Source organism: Cebidichthys violaceus, unplaced genomic scaffold (assembly GCF_023349555.1).
Source record: "Cebidichthys violaceus isolate CVI_PGR_0920_01 unplaced genomic scaffold, fCebVio1.0.p SCAF_59, whole genome shotgun sequence".
NCBI lineage: Eukaryota > Metazoa > Chordata > Actinopteri > Perciformes > Stichaeidae > Cebidichthys > Cebidichthys violaceus.
The window spans coordinates 736,027-756,287 of NW_027176805.1; the positions used below are offsets into that span (position 1 = coordinate 736,027).

General features: G+C 42.4%; 2 protein-coding genes across 2 annotated transcripts; one reads left to right on the plus strand and one right to left on the minus strand.

Moving 5' to 3' along the window:
- Nucleotides 1-558: 558 nt before the first annotated feature.
- Nucleotides 559-4,166, minus strand: LOC137888911 (zinc finger protein 345-like). The gene is made up of 5 exons (XM_068732422.1): nucleotides 3,830-4,166; nucleotides 3,001-3,187; nucleotides 2,803-2,898; nucleotides 2,271-2,333; nucleotides 559-2,024 (listed from the first exon to the last, which is right to left on the minus strand). The coding sequence occupies exons 1-5, from the start codon at nucleotides 4,061-4,063 to the stop codon at nucleotides 736-738; spliced, it is 1,869 nt and encodes a 622-aa protein (XP_068588523.1). The 5' UTR covers nucleotides 4,064-4,166; the 3' UTR covers nucleotides 559-735.
- A 10,275-nt stretch (nucleotides 4,167-14,441) lies between these two features.
- Nucleotides 14,442-16,177, plus strand: LOC137888907 (uncharacterized). Its single transcript, XM_068732418.1, has 4 exons — nucleotides 14,442-14,732; nucleotides 15,089-15,289; nucleotides 15,479-15,589; nucleotides 15,842-16,177. Exons 1-4 carry the CDS (start codon nucleotides 14,442-14,444, stop codon nucleotides 15,899-15,901), a joined length of 663 nt encoding a protein of 220 aa, XP_068588519.1. The 3' UTR covers nucleotides 15,902-16,177.
- Nucleotides 16,178-20,261: the final 4,084 nt, after the last annotated feature.

The window sequence follows — 20,261 nt, forward strand, 5'->3', positions numbered from 1 at the left end:
TGAAGGGTTTGGGCTTTTTTTAGGCCCAACGAAGAGAAATCTTAATGCTACAATGCTTAGAAATGTTCATAAATCACATATTGATGTCTCGACATCGTGGTTTTAGACCAACTTTTAAAAGGTGGCCGCATCAGATTTTGGTGAAAATATTGTCACCTTATGTTTCGTGTAATTAAGAGACCATGCAGTTCAAAACTCCAACAGGCTCCACCCTCTCCTGGACTCAATGGTGGAGGGCTCCGCCTGTGCTCGTAGAACCAGGGTTACAATATCGTCACATAGGTTATACGAAAGCTTAATAGTAAAAAGGTCACATAAAATAATAAGAACTTTATTACAGTAACCAGACAAAATTCTTTGTAATTTGTGTTGTATCTGATACTTTACAGAATTTGGAATCGTAAAGGTTATCAGTTAACATCTGCAACCATAATTAATGAATTCATTACTGGTGTAAATAATAGCAGTGGTGCACCTTTCATTTTTTTATATGTTAAAAAGTGACAAGAATTGTTTGCCAACTTCTCCAAATTGTTACCAATGACTCTCAAGCACTGCTGAGTGTTTAACGCTTTTATTGTTTTTGGTCGATGGAGAGAATGTTATATGCAATGTTCAAATACAGACAGAGGATTAAAAACTCTGTATGCGGGTTTGACACGTCTCACAGTATACATCGTCACATTTCCCAGCCCCGTTTCCAGTGTCGAGCACGTCAACGTATAAGTACATGTTTCAGTTTTTCACAGCAGTATTTTCAGACTGCTCATCTCCCGGCTCGTCCGGCAGGTGACCCCTCTGATGCTTCTTGAAGTCGCTGCAGTGCATGAATCCTTTCCCGCAGACCACGCAGAAATACGGCTTTTCCCCCGTGTGGACCCGCCGGTGCAGCTTGAGGCCGATGGACTGGGTGAACCTGCGGCCGCAGATGTTGCAGCCGTACCTCTTCTCCCCCGAGTGAATCGCCATGTGTATCTTCAGGTTGCTGGGGTTGCTGAACTTTTTGTCACACTGCTCGCAGGCGTACGGCTTCACCCCCGTGTGGATGCTCATGTGATACTTGAGGTTGACCGTGCAGCGGAATTTCTTGCCGCACACGTTGCAGACCGGCTGCTGGCCCCGCTTCTTCCCCGTGTGGATCCTCATGTGGTTCTGGAGCGCGCTGGCGTGGCCGCAGCGCTTGCCGCAGGTCTCGCAGACGTACGGCTTCTCCCCCGTGTGGGTCAGCATGTGGTGCTTCAGGGCGCTCCGGTGGCTGCAGCCTTTACCGCAAACCTCGCAGGAGAACAGCTTTTCTCCCGTGTGTCTGCTCAGGTGGTTTTCGAGGACGCTCGCGTCGCTGGATCCGAGGCCGAGCACGTCGCAGCAGTTGTCCTTTTGGCCGTGAGTCACCCGGTGGGTGGTCAGGGACGAGGACGAGAAGAAGCTCTCGCCGCACATCTCGCAGACGAAATCTCTGTCGCCCGAATGCAGATTCTCGTGATCGGCCAAGCTCTTCCTGCACTCAAAGGCCTCGGGGCAGAGCGAGCAGACGAACGTCTTTTTCAGGGCGCCACACCTGTGCCGCTGGAGCTCCAGCGCGCCGTCGAACTGGCTCTCGCACAGCGCGCACGTGCGGGTGCTCGGTTTCTTCAGGCTGTGCCGACGCATGTGTCTAGCCAAGGTGTATTTGTAAGCAAATTCGATCCCACAGTCGGAGCATTCGTACGGTTTCTCTCCGGTGTGGCGTCTGGAATGCGCCGTGAGCCCCTGTTTCTCGGAAAAACATTTGCCGCACTCGGAGCAGAGGTGCGGTTTGGTGTGAGTCAGGTAGTGTCTGTCCAGCATACACTTCAGAGCAAACGTTTTGTCACAGGAGGGACACTTCAATGGCCCCGCGCTCTTCTTCTTTTTTATTTTGGACGCGGCAGGCGAGGTACCCGTATCCTCCCGGACGCCGTCTTCCTCGCTTACATCGGAGGCCGGCTCTGAGGCGTCGGGCACAGACGGGGAGCCAGAGTCACTCCCACATGTGGCTGCATCAGCTGAAACAAACGAAAAGCTCCATTAGGGGACTCGAAAACAAAGCGGGAGGTACACGGCTAACACACACAAACACAAATTCAACAAGTTGATATATAATTAAAACAATGTTTTGCTCATGAACAAAAAAAAAGTTTCAGATGGGGAAACTATTGAGCTTTTTTTTGTTTTTTTTAAATAATATGAACTTCTAACACACACACACAGGAAGTCTTTGTTCTGCTGGTTTGTAAAGAAGCAGTAGTTACCAGGTGGGATCACTGATTCTGAGTCAGCCGCTGCCGCTGTTGGTTCTTCAGCCTGTTGCTCTTCTGAAAAGAAGAAAAAAAAAGCCCTGATATTAACTTTAGTGTATCTCTGGGACATCTATATTCCTCCAGTCCGCCATTACTATTGCAGATGTGCTTTTTGGCAGGTAAAGCAATTCATTTTTTGATGCGTGTATCACCTGAACATTTCATTTTGAAAATTTAAACTAAAAGGCAAAATATTGCAAAAGCTAAAATATGACTATGACTAATTTGTGAAATGACTGGCACTAACAGAAGCTGTAAGCAGATAGTAGTTGGATGTAAAAAGAGATTTAATAAAACATGTTAAGGTCATTGCTTATCCAACTGTTGCAAACACAAACCCAAACTACGTACAAATGATTCTAACGTGAAACATGCTCGGCTGGCACATGACTCCTTTGACTGTTCTGAGCACTAGAGATCAAAACATGGAGCAATACTTGAATATTATTCAAAGTTTGACTATGACTGAAGCTGGTACCGATACCTCTGTAATATATGTGGTCGTTCTGCTTTTTTGGTGCTGGTTTGGATCCTTCCTCGGTTTTCTTTCTCTTCTGACGAGAGCTTCTGGATGCAGATTCTGTAATTCAACAACATAAACCCTTGTTTAATATATAAAACGAACCCAGTCAGTGAACATGAAAAGCCTCTCCACAGCCACTCAAGCCTTTAACCGACTTACGACTCTTGGGCCCGGCCACTCGGCCCGCTTTCGGCTCGGCGCTCGTCTGTTTCGTCTCGCCGTTCGGCCCGGCCCCCTGCTCTGCAGCGCGACCGTCCTCCGCTTCACACATGGACACTTTCAACACCGTCAGTATTTTCTGCACCGCACCTTTGGTCCACGTTTCCATGAGGGACGCAAACTGGTCCTGTGAAGTCACGGGGCGGGAACGAGCGAGGAGCAGTGAGATGTTAAGCATACGAGATGGTGCTTTAACAACCAGTCAACTGAAGATGTCTCCGCACAACACAACAAAGGAATAATGTTATGTACAAATAACCGTTTAGCAAATGTATCAAGGAAAAAAATGCCATATCTTTGGATTAGGGTTTTGTGAGAATATGATGCTTCTCTACGGATATAATTAATATATATGAAATAATATAAATAAATATAATAACTGCTTAATTGAAGAAAAATCACAACTGCTTGAAAATCTGAAAATCACATGTTTTTAAGTGAAAGCTGAGAAAGTTACTTTGAGCAAAAGTTTGTTGTTGCACTTTATAAACTTTCACATGAGTGTTATAAGTTATAATGAATTGGTTATGACGCTGTTGTGAGCCACGAGCTGCTTTGGGCGACATCAAATACCTCAGAAAAGCTGCAACACATCCATGTTTGACGCTACTGAGACACTTCCAGTCGCACACAACGTTAACGTTACATGACAGACGGTTTTTTAGTGCAAAACAAACACTATTCTAATGCTTAGCATAGTTGCATTTGTTCATAACCAAATGCCACAACACAGGTTAAAACTAGCGAGTTTCCATAGAGTGCGTGTTACCGTTATGGCTTTATTAAGCGGGTGACTCTCCTCGCTTGGAGTCACTTTGCTCTCATTTTCTTCCCGCTTCACATCCGACACCGGAGCCGGAGCAGAGCGCTGCTGAGCGGCCATCACAGCGTTGGCCGAGGCCGAGCACTCATCCAGAAGTCTGCTGAGCTCCGTCACCGCCGCGTCCACCTCAGTCTCCATCAGAGCAGATATCTGCCTCTCAAAAGTCTCCAGGCTGAACATGTTTGTGAATAATTTGATGTTGTAGTCTAGTTTTCAAAAATGTAAATCTTTCTTTTCTGCAATGGGCAAGTTGTTTCGGGCATGTTGTTGTTCCGCTTTTTTTTCTTCTTCGTGTGGTGATTTACGGCAGTCGAGGAAGACTTCTGCCCCCTAGGAGAGATGAAGCGCTACATCGTCTATTCAACAGTTATAGCTTAGCTTTTTATATTTTGGGGTGTTGTTCCCTAAAATGTGATTCCACCCATTCATTAAAAAAAAATTAAAAGTCGAGCTGGAATCATTTAAAAACCAGTTTGCGAACAGATTTTAGAATCAAATCCTGTCTGGCTCCTTAAATGTTTACTTTGACCATTCTACTTGATTATATTAGCCACTAATGGAAGCACATTTCTACAAACTAAAAATGTGTAATTTATTTATTTTATTTATTTCATGTATTTTATTTATTAAAATCTAATGAATAATTACATTGTTATAATTTAATAATTTATAATAATAATTTGATCTTTGGTTGTTCATTAGTGTTCATTACGGTTGATTAGGTCTATTTTCTCAGTATGCTGTCATGATGGCATGAACACAGAATAACAGATGACAACACTCTCTGACCAGAACATTCTTACTGTAATACATCTATTACCAAAATAGGTGTACATAATAGTGTGCTGTTGTATTTTCCCACTGAAACCACTGGAGAGCATTGTACATTCATGATTCTGAATACATAGGACAACCTACAGCTAGACACAGTTGAATACCATCATTTGCAGGTACAGAATGCAGGCACACAATCGTATATGATATAGATGCATTAATATACAATAATGCATTGTGTGGATAGTATCTTAGATAATAATCATTGAGCATAAACTATTGTTAAATAATACCAAACATAGAAAACATGTGGAACTTGTGAACAAGAAGAGATTCTGTTATCTAACATCAATCTCTCCTTCACTGGTACAATGGCTGCAGCAGGCTCAGTGGCATAGCCACATGTTCATTGTACTTTTCCTCCCCGAGATGTCACCACAGATCAGCCACTTGGTTTGCATGACAACATGCTGTGTGTAGACTACACTCCTGTTCCTGCTGAACTGAGCCAGTGTGTTTGGTCAAACTGCTATCAGCTCAGAAGGAACAAGAGGGAGGCCAGATGTTTCCTCGGAGTAATGACTCCACATGTGGCCCTCTGGTGGTTCCATTCAAAGTGTCAAATTCTGCACATTATACAAAACTGAGCCGGAATTTCATTTCCATGCCAAACATATTTTCTTTATTGTAATTAAAAGCAGGCCGCTAAACATCAATCCATCTTTATATTTCCAATGAAATGTATTTTATGTTGGGATATTATCTTATCGGTTTCCATCTGTCCTAAGGAAAAATAAACACAATCTTGCCATTGACTATAATCTTCTAATTGTCAAAGAGAAACTTAATTTAATTTCTCAGGGACGAGCTTGACTGGCACCATTGCAGTCATTCTGCACAACAAAGGGAGAGGAGCTACAAAACCGCAGATTAACATCTGATGAACCTGCGGGTGTAAATGATCTCCTTATCAAATAAAAAAAGAGTGCCGACAGAGGATAGAAGTAATCTTTCCACGGCTGAGATGTGGATCTTGTTAGACGATTATAAAAATCCCGTAGTTTATCCAAAACGTTTCATTTGTGAGAACACAAATGTGTTTCACTGATATGTATCCATTTGTCTTGTTGTGGGGCTTGAAGATACTCACAGGGACACCCAACCTTTTTGTCCCACATGAGCTCCCGTCATTCATTTCAATTTATATTACACTCGATGTTAATCAACTCTAATTATATAAAAGTGAATATTGTTAGAATACTTTTTTTATACAAGAGATACTGATCCTGGAATAGATGGAATTATATTTATTTATTGGTTTATCGCATGTACAAATGTTTTTCTTCAGCTTTTTGTTGGTACCATCCATCGTTTCGAAATTGAAAAGCATATCAAAGAGAACAGATAGACAGCATCAATATTCATAATTTCCAACATACTCTCTCAACAGAAGACCACTATTGTTTTGTTGAAGTATCTCAAATACAGAACCTTTAAAAACAGTTTTCCCTTCATAGGCCCTTTGATACTCTGTTAAAGAAAGATCGAGCGATGTTCTAAACGTTATGTAGTTTTAGAACAATGTTTTCCAGACTTTTTTCTGGGGAACCACCTTTTTAAAATGCCAAACAATTGCAACCCAATCCACAACAGGCCTTATCTATGAATTGTGAGCAGAGCAAATTTGTGGCAAATTCTGCATCACCTTATATTATCTTGAATAAGTAAACTAGCCATGTCAAAGAGATATAGGTTAGATTCATAAAAAATGAGACCAAATAAATGCATTTCGTCTGAGCTAATGCATACTAGCCTTTCATTCAATGTCATAAGTAGGCTACAATTTTCAAAATAATATGAACATTCAGGCTCCCTCATGTGGCCTTAAATGTGTACTGCAGATGTAAATGTTTCGTTAAAGACTTAACGAGGAAGAGTTCCTGCAAATTTCATTGGCTTAAAAAGATCTTTTGCGACCGACCTGTGGGTGCTGACTTCATATTTGAGAATGACTGCTTTAGAAAATAGCTAACTCATGTGCTGCTCGAGCTTTAGTCTACATGCTCGACATCAAATTAACCAAATGATTGGATTTATTCTGGGAATACCAGGAGGTTCATATCAGGCCTTGAGGGGGTTGAACTTGAGATCATGACTCTTATTGAATAGAGAGGGTGCTTTATTGTAAAAAAAAAAAAAAAAGGAACACTTAATTGAAAGGGCTAGTGTTATACTATATTATTGTTATTGTAAACAAATCCCAACAATGTGTTAGTCCATTTCTCCATACTGTCTGACTTCCCTATCCTGTCTGTGGCACTAAATCTTTAAACAACACTTCACAGATACAAAGTTTCATTTTTAAATAAGGCTCAGTGTGTGATAAAAAGCTGGGCACTGTAATTTTTAGCTCTACTGTTACATAAACAGGAGTTAATAGTGCATTTGTTGGAGACCATTTTCAGCTGCGGATTAATACACATTTATATATAAAATATATATGCTAATATATATAGCAGCAAGGCAGTGGGATTGATTTTTAAAATAAACCAACATGTGACAGTGTGGCTCGTTGATGTGTTTTTAATCATAAAACTATATATTGACATCTGCCATATCCTTCAATATTTCAGATTTTTATAAGCTAAAAGAAAGCAAAGGAAAAAACATCTCACTTTTTACAGTTTGAGCACAAATCTTCAGTAAGGGAGGAACTACAGCTTCTTTGTCATACACCCTCATCATCTCTGTACAAGTGAAGAACTTAGCCACTGTGAACAAATTGCTAAGACTCCCTGTTCAGCAGTCGACTAAGCTCTGCACCTGATCAGACACGAGGCGCGGAGAAAAACAAACGTCTAATCCACTCCATCTTGCCTCAGAAGAGTTGTTCATTCAGAGTGATCCACAGACTGGCAGCTTGAAGAGCTCCTATCGTAGAAATGTGTGAAGAAGAAAATGAAAACTACACTCCAGGTATCCTCCTCCAGCTCGGGGAGCAGCAGTAGCAGACGCAGCAGCAGTGTCGTAATCCCTGGCAATGTGATTTTTTTTTAAAATTTTCTGTCCCAAATCATCATGCCAGAGACCCGCACAGCCACAGCAGAGACACCACTCCGTCCTCCAGAAAGACTCGCAGCTCTGCCGTCCTGCTCGTCATCTCTCTCTCTTTCTCCTGCCACTCTTTCTCTCACGTTCCACTCTCTCCAGTCCTCCCTCCCCCCCCCCCCCCCCCCCCCCACTCTCCCCTCTCAGGCTCCCATGCTCGGTTTAACTTTGGGTATTTCCCTCATTAACTACTATGCCTATATCAGGAACTCCAGAGAGGCCCGAGGAAGTCTGGCTCTGCAAAAAAAAAAAGAAGAAGAAAATGACAGCGAGCTCCTCTGATAGTAACTAATGATAATCACCTTCTCGCTCTGCTGGGTAGGGAAGTCTCTTGGCAGGTGTGAGGGCACTCTGGGGGACACAAGCTTAAACGGCCATTGATTGGACAAAATGAGAAAAATCCTTTCTGCCTCCATCTGTTGTCTCTTTGTTGCCTTTACTCGTGCCTTGTTTACTATCTCAATTCAGAAGTGTGGAGATTTAGACCTGGAAGTAGTGAATTAATTCATAAACACCTAGAAACATTAAAGATTAAAAGGTGACTCTGAGACGTTTGTCTCAGTCAACAATGCAAGGGGTATAGGTTTTATAGTTGGATTTATATTTCATACATTGACCCAGAGGATCAGGTTCACCTCCCTAACTCAGATTAAGTGCAGCACACTTGCAGCCTCCCTATGGTAAGCATTGTCCTGAATGGAGCTATAGGCACTGAATTAATGATAGGTAAGTGTTTGGGTTACAGCTCTTCTTATTCCTCAAGGAGCCTTGTTATGCCAAACGCTTCTGCCGCCACATACCAGCAATACTTCCAGAGTCTCACCACCGAGCATCTGTGCCTCCTCCTGCAAAGAGGAGCGAGGCAGTGTGACGTGTCTGCGAGGCCCTGGCTCCCACCACAGCCTTTTATTGGTGCTGACGAAAGGAATTGGTGCAAGGGAAAGACTCCAGGCTGTACTCTGAGGGTAAGAGAAGGTAGAAATGCAAGAAGAAGAGGAAGAAAAGTCAATTACTGTCTGGTGAGGGCACTTCCATGCAAACCCAGGTTCCAGAGCCTATACTGTTTGAGAATTGTTGCCTTGAAATGTTTGTACCCTCCAGAAATGGATGCGAAATCTACCTTATTTTCAAACTGGGAGATGCACATGTACTACTATTGTCAAATCTCACGCCGATTTAAATCTATTTTGTTTTAAATTAACATTGAGCTCAGCTGACTTTTACATTTGTTTTTGACTTGGGTGACAGGTGTGTCAGCCAATCACAGTCAGCCGTGGTGGCTGCTGCCGGCAGGTCCCAGCTCAGCTTGGCGTTTACCCCTTGGTGCTTAAATTTGGCTTTTCTGGCCCCATCCGTGCCAAGATGGAAGCAAACAAGTGATGAGTCTTAGTGGGTTTGTCACTATGAGGGGCTCATTTCACCTGCACACAATGATTTTATCCGCTTTTAAGATTGAAATAGTAATTATCACAGCCTTCAAGACAACTAACCTGACATCTAAACTGTACCAAAGCAAGAATATATTATGGCGATGGATGCATTAACCTCACTGCAAAAAAAATGCTTTTATTAAGAACATATAGAGACAAATATACAGGACCACATGCACGGTGCTGGTTGGTGCAGTTCAGGTTGCATGTGCAGGACATGATCCAGCAAGGGCTGATAGTGAACTCAAATTATCAGTTTGAGCCTGAAGCTAACTATCAGATGTTTCACAATCAGCTCGGCAGGCTAACATTCCGATTGTTGTCTGGCTCTTTATTGTAGAGACACAATGTGAGTGCATAGTAACAATGATTTGAAATACGGTGCCAGCCGTGAATAAATTATCTCCTAAACTAATCGGTGGTGATTTATGGTTCATAGCTGCGCTCCACAGCTGCCTCTTAAACCTGTCAGTCATCCCAGTTTCTCATGTCACATAAATGATTTTCATAATGAATGCCTTACTCAATCCCTGCCAGAGATATCGTGTTCTGAGTTTGAGCGTGCTCACGCCAAAAGTGAACTCAGCGCGCTGCAGGCTCACGTTAAGCTATAGCACGGCCCTGCAGTATGGCGAGTGCGTGTGACCGCTGGAGCTTACCTAATGGGAATCACACTACAATAACACGCTCGATCCTGCTTGCTGGGGTTTCAGTTTTTACATGTTTGATCCACAGAGGGAGGACATACCAAGCGCGATGTTGGCATGTGATCCCCGCCAGCTGTTCAGTCACCCGACCTCTGACCTCCAAACCTCAGGGAGTCAATGGTAAAATCATGCTTGACTTGGTGGGGCCTTTATGAAAGGTGGAGGCCCGGTGACGGAGAGATTGTGTTAGGAGCATTAGAGCAACGTGGTGGAAGAACAGGCTTAAATTGCCGGATTGCCTTAACACATACCACCAATCATAATACATTTATGAGTAGAAGTTATTGTTACAATAAATATAATAGAGATTTCTGCATTCGTAGAGTGATAATATATGAGGATGTTTCTGCAACTACCGTCACTTTCGACTCATAAAAAAAAAAAAAATCAACCTCAATGAATGTAGATTTTATTTTAACAATCAGGTGCAGTACAGGTACACAACATTGCATATAGTGGTTAGGATTTTAATCAGAAACATGTTTGTTTTTTATGGTTTACATCACTTGTTCTTACTAAATTATCATTTTGTATTTATAAGTTAATTGAAGATACTTTTTCAAGCTTTGTGCATCATTATAAATACTCATATAAATAAAATACACACAATACGACAAACAATAAATACTTCAGAAGAAAAGATTACTGATTTTTCATGCTCTTGAGGGTCACGTAATGTGGGTTGCCCAACCTGTCATCCATGTGCTAATTTGTTAACTTCTGTTGTTATAAAAATGATAATTATGTAAACTATAATGATATATTATTATAGTTTGCATTGAGAAGAAAAAAGATCATACAAATGATCAGTAAACAAACAAAAAAAGAATTTGAATATGGTGTTAATATAAAAAATCTATTTAATTTGAAATAATGTCATATCGTAATTGAATTTGCTCATTTTAAGTATCTCACCATTGAGACCACAGTTGAAGTAACACTTCATGAATCTTATTGAATCACACAATTATTTGTGTGTGTGTGTGTGTGTGTGTGTGTGTGTGTGTGTGTGTGTGTGTGTGTGTGTGTGTGTGTGGTAAAATGTCTTTTATTTTGAGGTTGACCTCAAAAATCACCTGACCTCCACATCCACGCACTCCCAATTTGGACATCTTGCTTGCCTGTTTTGCCAAACCCTGTTTTAACTTGCTTATCGGTGCAATCTTGTCACGCCCTGATTCACACACTACAGCTGCCGGAGCCAAGCCAAACCAACCAAATTTTTGGCACACGCATGCATTCACTGGAGGTCTCAGCGAGAGCACAAAAGAGAGTTTGAAAAAGTAAAGAAAGATCTCATCAAACTGCTGGATGTGTTTTGTGGTATTCCCAGAACACTTGCACAATTGAGCAATAAATGAGGCTATCAGATCACAGATTATGATCGTAAATTAAAATCGTAAAACGTGTTGAAATTCTTTCTCAGAGTTTCCAAGGGGACTGCAAACATCTGCCGCTCACTGCCAGTCTTGAGCCGTGGATATGACGCAGAGTTCTCTATTCACAGTATAAATGTGTATATTAATTCATACAAAAATGTGGCTTTTATTTATGAGAATTTTAAAGAAACTGAACACTACTACAGTAAAGACACCAGACTGAAATTCTTCCGCCATTCATTTCTATGTGGACCGGTGCGAGACACATTCCCTTCTGGTTGTTAATTGACCCGTGAATTGATCCGATTAAACTTTGACACACAAATTCGCGGGGCTCCCTGATATTCTCGTTTTATAACTGCATGGCCAAACAATACAATCCGCAGAGAAGAAAGGATGCTGACGGGATTGTGACAGGTGGTCGTGGTCTGCTCTGCACATACGGTAATAGATTAACTGAAACAATTGTACTGAAATAAATTATTTAGTACACGAAAAAATAGAACCCTGGTGATGTTGGGAAACAGGGCCTCACTCCCCTCTCCGCATACACTGAGCGCTTCAACCTAAACGCAGGACACCAGCAGCGCCTGGGGGCACCGTGAGATCATGTGACAGTGTTTTTATCAGCACATACATGCCTGCGTGCCGGCCTCACTGCTCTCAGCCTCCATCTTACTCTGCTCGTGTTCAACACACAGCTAGACACACGCACACAAGTGGATGTGCACATGCATGAACACACAAGACAGCCATGTCCTCAAGTTTTGACCAAACTGCGGCAGCAGTGATAAGAGCATGTCCACACTTCCTCTTAAAAATATCAAATGAAGCCCCTTGACTCACTATATTTATCCACATGGTGCTCAGCTATCAGAAATAGGCAGGCAATTAGCCTAGCTTAGCATAAAACAGCAGGGAAAACAGCTAGCCTGGCGCCTACAAATAGCCGCAGCACGCAACTCCCTCTAAAACCAATGAGCTTTAAAGATGTTGGTTTGGTACATTTACTCCCTAAAAGTAAAGTCCCAGCTGTTTGTCAGTTGCTTCCAGGCTTTATGCTAAGCTAGGCTAACCTCCTGCTGGCGCCAGTACCACAGCCTGGTCTCCTAAAAATGGCATTCTCATATAACTAAACTGCATTGTTGGTTCGAGGGAACGTATTTGTTTTTTACATATCATGAATGTGAGCCTCATAGGAGGGTGGGGTGGATGGATGTCAAATGTGGGACTTTCACAGGAGATTTGTCATGTCCTGTGTGAAACCAAAGTAACACATTTTATCCCAAACCTTGAAATCTTTTACTAAACCTAACTAAGAAGTTTAGTTGCCAAAACCTAGGCATAATTTTACATACAGTTTATTCTGGCGAATGGGTTGAGAACCATATTTGACGCATATGAAAACATCTAACGATGTATAAAACACACAACACAGAACAAAATTGCCTTTCTCAGTTTTTGAAAAAGGCAATTATTTTGAGATGCAAGGTTTTCATCTGACAACAGTCTCTTTAGTATCTTTAAACATTTCCTGATGCATTTCTTTTACCTAAAATCCTTCACTCCTTTACTCACCTAATTATTCAAATGTCTGTTAAAATGATAAAACCATGTGGACTTACTGTATATTGTGGTCCACAGCCTCGCTCATGCAGTGACGCAGTGACGCCGCCTCCCTGCAGCTTTCTGTGTGTGTCCTGAATGCCAGGAAGGAGTGGGCTGAGACTGACGCCTTTCTCTCCTTTATAAATCAGGCTTTATGGGTTGACATAGTGTCGTTTGTGCATTAGGCCTGCCCCAACTCCAAAACAATTCAAAGAGCAGTTTGTTGGTCTGGCCCTCGTTGGCACAAAGCACCCCATTCAGCCTGAGTCTGAGTGTAGGAAGTCACGTTTTGTCCCCCAAATTCTCTCTATCAAAGTCAATTCAACAAAGCTTCACTGGCAGGACATTTGATTTAATTTTGATTTACTGTATGGCCGTGTTTCCTGAGGCAAACAAGCCCTGCTCACTGTACACTATTTCTGCCTAGCACCAAACTGCAAACAGGCTCATTGAGTGACTAGCTACTGAAGAAAGTGGAACATAGGAGCTAAAAAGATTAACTGGAGGAAGCAGGGCCTCTGGTTGAATACTCTGTTTTTAGTTTTATTTTTATTTTCCTGAGGTCAAAAGACCAACTTCATCCTTCTTGATTAGTTTTAGTTGATAATCAAAGACATTTTGCTCCAGTTTAATCAAGACAGAGTATCTTAGTCACACTTAAACCAGCAATAACACAACACTGACATACCTTAATAAGTTGACTTGGCAAAATTGTTAGCAAACAGCCTATATACACATCCAGCAGACACAGAGGAACATTCGTTTGGAGTCACATCTCTGTCCACCTGATAAATATAAGTTCAATATTCACTTTTCTTTTAGCTCTGGTTTGGTCTTCACCAACTCCTAAGGGAAATGTCATTAAACAAGCTCCAATAAACATATTTATTGACAGATAATACCAACATAGCAAATACTACCAGGAACATGTTTTAACAGCCTTAAAGGGAGGACTGAATTGTAAGAAGTACTCCCAGAAGAAGAAAAAAAAAGCAGCTCCTCAAACAGCCAGCAGATGTCCCTCATGCTTTACTTTCATGTATAAATCCAAGACCCTGAGGAGAAAAATGTTTACTACTGTCTACTACAGTTTTCACTTCAGATTATGAACTTCATCAGCATATATGAGCAACAGAATCTAACCCGTAATCCGTCATGCAGGAATCATTCAATAATGTTTTGTGTGCATATGTGATGGTTATTTTGAATGAAATATTCAGAGCTCTGGTTACTTTTTCCTATTCCATAGTCCATGCATCAGTCTGGGAACTCCCCCCTCGTCTCCTTCTGGCTCTCCTCCCTCTCCTCATCCCTCTATCCTGTACTACTCCTGAGCTCCAGACCTCCTCAGGGATGCAGCCGATGCACATCAGGACTCAAGAGGCTCGGCAGATGTGGATTCTTCTCCTGAGCTATTAAGCAGCAGCCTCTGTGTGAAACCACAGATCTGGTATGCTGATCAGATCTGGTTCTGCCCTCTCAAGAATTAGGATCTAGATCTTCAGACCGACAGGAAGAGACTTAGAGTCCCCACCTGATGAAATCCTGGAGCATGAGGGTGAGCCGAGCGCTGCGGCTGTCCTTTTTGTTGGTGGGACTATGCCAGGCCCACCGCGCCCCTCCACCAGGTGTTCCCTCCACATCACAGGAGGCCGGTGAGGTCCCCGTGGCCCAGCTGAGGATGCTCTCGCTGGGACTGGCTCACCTGCTGCAGGGGTTGGTGGAGAACGCCGAGCAGCTGGAGCGGCAGGGAGAGCAGGTGGCAGCAGAGCTGGACGGGGCCGCGGAGAGTCTGGAGAGCCTTCGTAAGCAGAGTTTACAGGCTGGACGGACTCACAGGCAGGTGAGGAGGAATCCAATCTTACACACATATTTGGTTCTGCCAGAAACTTTGCCATCTCCTCTAGAGTTTGAAAATAACTCACTGTTGGTTTGAATAAATGTCTAGCTGCATAACATGCATTTGGAAGGGATGTACAGAGGCTCCTCAAAGTTTCATAGTGCACTGATTTCCACATCTTTTAATGATTCTGGGCAAGAATACATAATCTCAATTTTTATATAACCGTATAAAATGAATCATGCTATTTGGCACAGTCAGTGAGATGTTTATGCTGTAGCTGGTTTAAAGCTGTGCTAGAGAGAAGAGACTATTTTGGAAAATACAGATACTGTGAAAAATAATGTTCTGTCCTTGAGGTGAGGAAGGACCTGCAGATACTGAGTGCCAGGGGGGACAGGCTGTGGAAGGCGGCCAGAGATCTGCAGAAGGGGCTGGCGGATCTGGAGAGGGAGCAGGGAGCCATGCAGCACCGCACGGACCGGATCCTCCAGAAAGTGAAGAGCCTGACCGAGCCGAGGTCAGGGGATCAGACTCAGCTCCACACCGGCTCAGTGAAGGTGAACAAAAAAAAAACTAAAACGTGACCAATAAACAGGTATTTATCCTGGTGACACCAAAGCAAAGGGCATATAAAGACCTAAGTGCTTTTTGGTTGTCTCTGTGTTTTAGTTCACGTTTTTGTTTTTTTTTAGTGGAAGTGACGGATTTGTCTCTTTTCGCCGTTTGACATCTTTGTTGCGTTGTAGTTCATCATCAATAAACAGGCCCGACGGCTCGCCAGTCTGTCCTCAGAGGTTTCAGCCCGAGACAGAATGATTGACAGGCGCCTGCGGCACATCAACCACCTGGAGAAACGGGTACGTTGCGGTTTGAAGCTCAGATTTTATTCTCTGACCATAATTGTAGTGAATAAGGAATTACACACGTGTAAAATACTGTTTTAAACTGAAGCGTGACCTCTGACCTCCCAGAAGGAAAACAAGAACAAGGAATTATTATTATATAATTATTATTTAGATTTTGTTTAACCGTAGAAAACTACAGCCAGGTTCACAACAACAATGATGCATTTTGAACATTTCCGACTTGTCTCTGTGTGTTCCTTTTAGGTGTCGAAGAGCCTCCCAGCAGCACTGAGGGCAGATTCTGACTCCGGCCGTGTACGATGAGCACAGCTGCATCAACACAGTCGCTCTGAACCGATCCGCTCGCAAGCTGCCATGAGAAGGACTTTGTAAAGCTAACAAAATAAACTGCTCTGAAACGCACTAAAGGATGTGTCACAATCCACCAATGTGCCTGTAATTTAGATAAATACACATTTGGGTTGCTCTTCAACACCAACTCAGCTGTTACAACAGAAAACTATATCATAAGTTGTCTATTGTCAGTGTGTCGTCCTCAACAAAACACAACTCTGTTTAAAAAAAAATGGGTCAAAAATAAAAAACTTTCCTGCTCCTGAGTCATCGTGTTGTGACTCTGACTTCCACAATGTTGTGGTTGACGGTGGTGGTGAAACACCTAGTGAAGATACTTTGCACTCAAATAAACAGACGCACACTGAAGTCAGAGAAACCTTCAGACTAACAACACACAGAGCTGAGAGATTCATCCCCCAGAAGGACATCAGAACTAATTTAGGTTTTGAATGTCAGATGGGTCGTACACCCAGGTCATATGTGCCACAACACAACACAATCAAATGAAATAGAAAAGTTGCTGTAGAGCAGTATGGAGCGGCCTTTATAGGAAGTTACGTCCGCATAATAACGAGGCAGAAAGTCCTGACATAACCTCACATCTCCTCACATATTTAGATTTCCTTATAGGTCAGCACAGCTCTCAACCTCGGGCTCAAGGCTCTCTGTGGAGATCTTAGCCGCTGCAGAAAAAAAAAAGACAATTATTGCAAGTAGTTTCACTTTCACCTTTAAAGTTATGTTTTTTTCAGAAAACGGGACAAAAGCACAAGCGGCTCATGAGAGAGGATTCCACCTGTTCCCACAGCAGAGTTTTTCAGAAATGACACTTAAATCCACGCAACCATTCAAGCAAGTTGATGTGCTGAAAACGAGTGATATCATTTCACTCCATTGGCACATTTATACGCAAAGTGTGATAAATGCCCTCAAGTGATGTCACTTGAGTCAGCCTCAGTCGGGTCTGAACACTACACAGCCACTACTGTACTAACACCCATGAATCTCTGATGGAACTGTCAGAGGTTGGGTTGCATTTTGGGTAATGTAGGCACCAGATTTTGACAAGGAATAATGATATTAACCCGAGTTGTATCCCTTTTTTTTTTTAAACTGTCCACTGTGAGTCTGACAAGGTTTTTGAAAGGAAAGCTATGCCTTAGTTTCAGAAAACAGAGCTATTCATTTATCTAACACATTTTTATTTGCTTAACAATTATTTATTTTAGCAAATTCCATACACAAAGGCAATTCAAAGGCGTTGCAATAAAATCATTAGTATAAAAATGTTGACAAAAAATAGAGGTCTTCTCTATACTTACTCCCTTCGCTGAGACCTGAACACTGAACCCTGACATTGTCAGGTGTAGACCCAGTGAGGTAGACGTAGGGGAAAACATCATACCAGCACCTCTGCACCCTCACAGCTGCCAAATGTGACAAAGGTCGTGTGTTGAATCTTGGGAGGACTGAGCTGATATCTGATGGCCTCAAGTCACTGTCTTGACGGCCGACTCGCGGGCAGCCTGTCCTCTCTGGTGTTCTCAAAACAAACCTCCAACAACTCGAACTCTGTCCCACTTACAGGAGAGAGCTGGGGACAAGATAGTGTGTGAGAAATAGATTATTCTTAGGAGTAAATAACAAAAGCAAGGGCAGATGAGTGCAGATTATTACAGTACAGCAGTGTTACTGTATATATGGGAGGAAATAGGAAGTGATCCATTTGGAATAGGAGGGTTTGGCAGGTGTGTCAAAGCTGCAACGGCTCCTCCTAGCGGTCAAAGTGAAACACTGACATGTTTGCTCTTAAAATGATAAGTATCTGAAAACTCATTTAATTAAATGCCAGGCTGTCACTTTCTGTGCATGTCTGTTTAAACTGCTCCCATCACTTCATGAGCCCCTCACACGTGAAACACATTCAGTGTGTTATCATAGCCTACAAAAGCAATGAGTGTCTGGCTTAATATTACATGACCGTGCCACCCTGAAGTGAACACTGATCTCAGCGCCTATGAACATGTGTTTGGCTTTGCCGCGGCTCTGGGGAAGAATAAGGGAGCTAATGAGCAGCCTGGAGAGAGACCAGAGAGAACATTTCTGTTGATTAGATGTGTGTCTGCCTCTACATAGATGTGTCGTTAGAGCTGTAAACAGTCAGCATACGGGTCTACCGTCTCTCTCTTGTTCCAGTCCACACCCTTTATGTATTCATAATATGCAGCTTGTGTTCAATGTGCAATATGCTAATAATGTCATTGAAGCTCATTTGAATTGAAATGAGCAGAAGTGAGATAAAGATGGTAGAGGAAGAGAGAGAGATACACAGTAGAGACACATACTGCGGGAGAAAGAGCATGAAAATAGATATTCATCAGGAGATATCACAATCTGCTTGTTTGCAAAATCTGAAGTCGCTGATAATGTACTCAAGAAGTCCGTGGTTCACGTCAGCGGTGAAAGAAGCACTGGTATCCTTCACTTAAAGCTACCACGGGGAACTTTTGTTGATTTTTACGATCCCTGTGGTCAGACGCAGTAGACGCACCAGAGTCCCTTTACAAAACCTCTCATATTACTGCAGCAGGATCTGACAGTCTGCTCTGCTCAGTCCTGGTTCTGGTTCTCCCGTGCCTCCCTTCCCTCCAGCGGGGCCCAGCTGTACGACCTGGGTCTCCAGCAGCGTGGCGTCGTGTTGGCTCCCAGCAGGGACCGGCGGACCAGCGGGATGAAGCTCTGCTCCTGGCCCGAGTTGCTGCTGCCGGGAGCGGAGCGCTCCTTCTCCCACCTGAGCGCCATCTGCTGGTCAAAGGCGACAGCAAAGCCGGATCTGGGTCTGTCCACGGCGGGCTGGTCACTGCCTGAGGCCCCGCTGGTGTTTGAGCTGAAGGAGTTTCAGCTTAACCGGACTTGAGTTTGTCAGAGGGTCAGATCAGTAAAAGCGCCAATACAACGTTCTGTCTCTCTGTCCCTCCTCTCCAGCCACATACTGTATATTCTCCTGGCCCCGTCATTGCCATTTCCCATCCATCCACCAGATGCCCTCAGACTTTCCCTTCTTTCCCAATCAGCTGACTGCTCCGCCCATCTACTCACCTGTTCCCGCTTTCCTCATCAGCCCTGCAGTTATGTAACTAGCCCTTTTCCACTCCCTCCTCGCCAGTTTGTCAAAGCTGCCATGTGCCTCGTGCTTTTGTTTTCTAGCATTTGTAATCTGTTTCCTGGATAATATAATATATCACATAAAGTCCTGCATTTCAAATCTTAAGTAAAAGTAGAATCAGTTAAATGTTCTTAAAGTATCTCAAATTAAAAGTACTCAATTCTGCATAAAAAATGGCTGACACGTGGGTAAATGTACTGACATACATACACAGGTTTAAGTCCTGCTGAGGAAGTGTTGCATCTCATTTCTCATCTCTCTCTCTTCCCTCATTTCCTGTAACCTCTTCGTCTTCTCTCAAATAAAGGCAAAACAAAGTTCTAATTATAGCATGTGCTGCTCAAAACCAAGAAGCTAACAATATCACTAACCATCATGAACATTATTTCCATGCCCAAATTCATAGTTACGGCAGCTTACAATGTTCTCATCATATAAATAATTGACTTTCACACATTAAACACACACATTACATTGACTTTAGTGTCATAAAACTTTAAATGGCACTCACCTTACTCTTGCTCAGTCATATAAATTCTTATCTCCTGTCATTTATGATTCATATTCAACATTTGACTCAAAAAAGATCAAAAATCAAACGAGGCTTCTTGTGTAGAATTAAAGGATGTCTGTATTCTTCCAGCTGTAAAACTGTTGTGCAGTCAACCTTCATGTTTGTCTCTGACTATGGGGATGTTCTGTATTGTCATGTCGCACAATCAAAACTTGTAACCCTGTCTATCATACCAAATTAAGCTTTATCACAAATGACACATTTCAGACTCATCCTCTGTGATACACGGTATCTCATGTAATTCACTTCTAAAGCTCTACTGTTGAAGCTTCCAAACTACCTCACATCTCTTCTCTCATTTAAATGAAGTAACTGCAATACGCAGTCCAGTACCTACTTAACCTTAGATATCATGTAATATGCATAATGGGTTTTTATGATTCTTGTAACTGTTTATAATTCCTCTTTTATTGTGTTCTTCTGTTTTGCTGAATGTTTCTTGTTCTCAGCTCTCTGTTGGAAAAGAGATCCGTATCTCAATGATTAAATAGAGAATTTTTTTTTTAAAGTAATAATAATAAAGGTTCCATAATGACAGGAAACTAATTTAGAATTTTAAAAGTATAGCATTATAAACAGTATAAAAA